The sequence below is a fragment of the Salvelinus sp. IW2-2015 genome, unplaced genomic scaffold (genome assembly GCF_002910315.2).
Source record: "Salvelinus sp. IW2-2015 unplaced genomic scaffold, ASM291031v2 Un_scaffold1735, whole genome shotgun sequence".
Taxonomy (NCBI): domain Eukaryota; kingdom Metazoa; phylum Chordata; class Actinopteri; order Salmoniformes; family Salmonidae; genus Salvelinus; species Salvelinus sp. IW2-2015.
The window spans coordinates 146,879-152,027 of NW_019943120.1; the positions used below are offsets into that span (position 1 = coordinate 146,879).

Below are 5,149 nucleotides of genomic sequence, written 5' to 3' on the forward strand. Positions count from 1 at the left end.
ACACCCGCTCCCGCTCCCCCTCTGTGGTGCTCGAGGGGGCCAGGCTGCCCATCATTACGCACACCTGTCACCATCGTTACGCACATCAGCGCTTCATTGAACTCACCTGTACTCTAACACTTATTGATTGCCTCCTCTATATCTGTCTATTCCTCAGTTTGAACCCCGTGTCAGCATTAATGTCGTTATGTTTCCCTTGTCCAGACGCTGTCCGTGTTTTGTTTCATGTCTGTCATTTATTAAATATTCACTCCCTGTACTTTTTTCTCGTCTCCCAGCGTCTGTCCTCACACACAGAATATTAACTAGCAACATCTATATGTACTTATGCAAATGTAGCAGTCCAATTCAAGTTCCTATTACAGTGGCTCCTCCTAGGATAGATTCATGACCAGAACTCCAACTCCAACCACTGTAGGTGGTGTTTACCTAGAGTTGCCTCTTCATCACCACCTTCCATCCCTTTGGATACTCGTCCAAGACCCCTTTGAGTCACATTAAAGGAAATAAATAAAAAAGGTCTGTCGTATAACGGTTTGTCACTCGGGAGGGTGAGTGTGACTCAGAGTCTCTCTCACGGAGGTAGTGCCATGTTAACAACCCCCCCCCCCCCCCACCATTTCCGACACCAGTCTAAGAAGTTGGTGTAGAGAGCAGAGATGGGGGTATTGAGGTGAAGATAAATAGCCATAGCACCTCAAGGTAGCCTTCCCCAGAACAGCACCAAGCCTCATACCTACTTTTGTGTTCCCAAAATGCAAACATGGTGTTATTTGTCTTGTCAGGTCTGTCACCAAAGCACAGCCCAAGTGCTCTCTCTTCACATGCGCTTGAATTATCCATGGGTGTGTTGTGTGTCTTCAGCTCTTACAAGGATGGAGCAATGAGGTAATAAAACACGGACTATTAGATCATGATTTGTAGTTTCCCCAACAACATTTTCTACATAATATCACCCATATTCTGCATGAAAATAATAATAAACCATTAATGCTTTGTCATTCCACTGAACTGTGGATTTCTAGGTTCAGATAAGAAGCAGATTTAAACGCAATCTTGTTGACAGCTGTACTTTCATATAAAGTTTTACTAACACTTAGAGACAGGGCCATGACAACAGAACAACTACTATGTTATGACACAAACATAACAAGAATGCAAAAAGTATGACTGAAGACTTTGTCCTCTAACACACTGTGACAGTAGCCTGGGCAAATGATGGTTCAGTCAAGGTCACTGCAAGTACGCTGAAGTTTGTTTGGACAATTTATCCTTCACATGATTACTAGTGATGGGGTTGTTCCTGCTGACAACAGCCGTGTGAACGGCAACATCTAATCAACATCATAACAGGAAGAAGTCAGTCTAAAATTGTGCTTTAGATAGAATATGGAGACCCTTTATCTAATGAACTGTAGTTCCTTTAATGGATCAAAAACATGTTTCAAATCCAGCTTGAGGGACCAATACTTTGCATGCCTAACACTGGAAGAGCAACACAGACACTTTCGCAGAACTGCGCACATAGTAACATTTGTAGTGAATGGCTTTATTTATAGATACAATTTCAAAACAACAAGCAAACAATGTGCAAAAACAATATCATCCATGCATATATAACCATACATAACTAATATAGTATTCATAAATATCTACTAAAATATATCATTACATTTAGCAGCCAGCAACTGATCCTGAAATAAATAAAACTACAAATAAGGATGAGGTGTACAATACATTTCATTGGTCAGGTTTATTGTTGAAGGTGGTTACGTGAGCAACATACCAAGGTGAAGGGCCTTGTCTCTTTCACTAAAACATATAAGTACCTATTGGTGGAGTCATTATTTTTATGAAGAGATAGTGTCACCATGGCATTTGAGACATGCTATGCTGTAATTACCTGTCTGATGCGATACCAGACGTGCTGTCTTTTACAGAAGATATAGTTTACTGTACTGTTCTACTGTTCTACTGAATGATGCAATAGTTAACCAGTGCTAGGAATTGCAGTGAATACGTGCATTTAATAAGAGGACTTTACGTTTCATGCCTAGTCTAATAAGTATAGATATGTGAAGAGTTATTGCTCCCACTGGCCCAATGAAAATGATACAAGAATATGTATGATTTGATCCCAAACTTGACCCCAAAATTGTACAAACCTTTTCATAATAAATTACATTTCTGAGATTACTTCAAACACATACAAGATACGCATGGTCTGTTTCTTCATCCAGAGAACTAATGCAGATTTTGTGCACTTCAGCATTCATCCTTCATATCACACTATCAGCATCATTAACACTAAGGTGAGAGAGGTGAAGGCATAGAGGTGTATATAGCACACACCATCTGGTGGAAGGTGGAGTAGTYCATTGGAAGTCATGCTGAAACCCTGACTTGAGATACACGCCAACCTTCTTAWAAATCATATTGATGATATTGGAGGATTTGTGAGAAAGTTAATGTTGTGCAACTTTCCCTCAGATCAGGATCATACCATTAGAGGCAATAAGGAAGGTCCGTAAACAAAAACTGGAATTACATTTTTTTAAACATACAAAAGGCGAGAGCATTGCTGGTGGGGAGTTACAAAACAATCATACTAAAACCAAGCATACGCAGTACAAAAGCAGTGTGACTGACTAGACTCACTGAGATTCACCCTCCACGGTTTCGTCAATAACCCACCTCCGTTTTGAAAACGTAAATTAGAACATATCTAAATACTACCGTGTGCAGTTCAGGCAGTTTAGCTGTGGCGACCGTTGATGATGTTCCCCCCAGGAGGAGCGATGTGGATGGAGTCCAGTATAGGCCGGAGTATCTGACCAAAGGGTCTAAATGGTTAGACAGAGGAACAGGGCAGAGGATCAGAGAGGTACACAAGTCCGTAATGCATTACTAGTATCTGTCGCTCAGCTACTAAGTATGTAGACTCACGTGGAGAGCACTTCGGAGGGCAGGTCTGTGATGTAAGAAGGGATCTTCCGGCCTGTTAAGAACTGGGCCACCTCATTAGTGAAGGTGTTACAGTTGTGCTCAAACAACCTATACCTGTCGCCTCTATGGAAGAATAAGAACAGAAAGCAATCTCAGATCTAAATCAGCTATCACTGCTATGTTGTGTTCGTGGCTGATGTGTCCACCAAGGTGGTGGTGTAGGAGGTGAGTTACCCAAAAACAACACTTTTTTAAAGACACATACACACACACCTGTAGGTGTTCTCTCCTAGCGAGGACAGGTAGTCCATGAAGATSTCCTCTGTCACCTCTGTGTTTCCCAATTCCACCACAGTGTCTGGGGAACCAAGCATTGTTCCCCCCTAAAACACATAAAGTCCATATTATCCTACAAAACACCAACCCCCAAAACTTCTCTGTATATCTGATGCATTAAACTTCCCTCCTCTTTGAAGGTCATACTGTCAGCTAGTGCAAACCTATGATAAAGAGTAGAGGGCACACTGAAGTAGGTCTTAGCAAATATTACAAGGATATTAGCCAATACATAATTTTAGGCTTACCGGTGAGCAGCTGGAAATACCCACTCCTCCAAAGTAGAACTCGTCTCCATAAACCACAATGGCTGAGTGCCTGTGAGAATTGAAACACAAGACTGAGTGTACAGTAATGGATAGTTACAATATGGACATAAAAATAATCCTTCGAAGAATTGCAGTGACACTAAAGACAAAGTTGTGTGGATAAATTGTATTGTCACAAAATTATAGGTGGGAGAATTCTTACCAGATGCCATCAAGTTGTTTTCCTGTAACACATAAAAATATATATATATATATGTGTGTGACCGAGGCTTGACGCTGCTGATGAGCATGCATATCAATCACGCTCGCACAAACCTGTTTCACTCTTGTCTTGTGTGTAGCTAGCGTTTTAGCTAACGTAAACGTTGCAATATTGTTGAGCTGAAATTCTGAAGAATAAGCCTTTGAATAGCTAGGCTATACTGTATAAACAAAGCTCAAACTTACTTCAATTGGCAGGTTGTAGCGAACTAGCTAGCAAGTTAATAACAAACAAAAAATGATGCATTGCAAGAGTAATGTTGGCCTACCCAGCTAGTTAGCTAGCCATCAACTGGATCAAAGGCTTGCCGACGTGCTCAATCAATCTCAACCGGCAGCTAGCTACTATAGCTACACAGCTTCACTATCTGGGGAAATTGTCGAGACTGAGCTTCACTTACCTAACATGATTGGGCTGAGATTGCGAGCCATTCCTCTTGACAGGTCGTATATATACAGTTGTACACTGTATGTTGTTGTGTCATTTTTATCCATTACGTTAAACCCCCAAATATGTGTTTGTGTTTATGTTAGCTAGCTAAGCTAACAGTAACGTTAGCTATCTTGCGGTTAACTTGCCTTTCTACTGACTGCTGATTCGCTGGTTTTGCAAGGTTGCCGTCTACTGAAAAATGTCACGATATTATATTATCAGCTAAATTACCTGAACGTTGTACCTATGACGTTAGATATTTAGATGTCTGATTACAATCTACAAGTACCCTGGCTGCCAGAGACAGTTGTCCCCCATAAAATTGCAGATTGGCATCTCATGGGCATGGTAGTGCATCAGCGCCTCCATGCGTCCACATAGCACTTTAGAGGTCACCTAGCACTGTAGAGGTTCTGTGGTAGAATGTCTCTGTTATAAAAAGGCATTGCCATGATATTCTCTATCAAATCTCCAACTACAGCTCCTCGCATCTGAACATTATCAATAGTCTTTCTAGCCTATTAAATGGGATTCACCCAGTGTGGACTGGGGAGTGACCATTGCGCGAGACAGTCGCTCTCCACTGTCAAGGTGCTGAATTTCGGATTTCCTATTCCCGCCGCTGTCCATGGTGCTGAATCTCATTTTGCTGCTTTTAACCTGTTTGTTTACTTGAACAACATCGTACCTTTCTACACTCATGACAAAGTTCACGAAGTCTTAGCCCTATCTTCAAACACCATCAACATGTAAGACTTACCCCAACCAAAATCAAGGCAGCCTTTAGTAATGGGCTAGCTATTATGAGGTGAAAGTGCATCAGCATCTTCATTTGTCCACATAGTGCAAAGGTTAGTTGGGGGTGATGTGATTGTCCTCCACCAAGTCTAAAGCAAGTAAATAC

At 41.4% G+C, this 5,149-nt stretch overlaps 1 protein-coding gene across 1 annotated transcript; it reads right to left on the reverse strand.

Annotated features, from left to right (window-relative positions):
* Positions 1-1,528: 1,528 nt before the first annotated feature.
* desi1a (desumoylating isopeptidase 1a) lies at positions 1,529-4,620 on the reverse strand. Its single transcript, XM_024139259.2, has 6 exons — positions 4,214-4,620; positions 3,754-3,775; positions 3,531-3,600; positions 3,220-3,329; positions 2,947-3,069; positions 1,529-2,843 (listed from the first exon to the last, which is right to left on the reverse strand). The coding sequence occupies exons 1-6, from the start codon at positions 4,305-4,307 to the stop codon at positions 2,756-2,758; spliced, it is 507 nt and encodes a 168-aa protein (XP_023995027.1). The 5' UTR covers positions 4,308-4,620; the 3' UTR covers positions 1,529-2,755.
* Between the last annotated feature and the right edge of the window lie 529 nt (positions 4,621-5,149).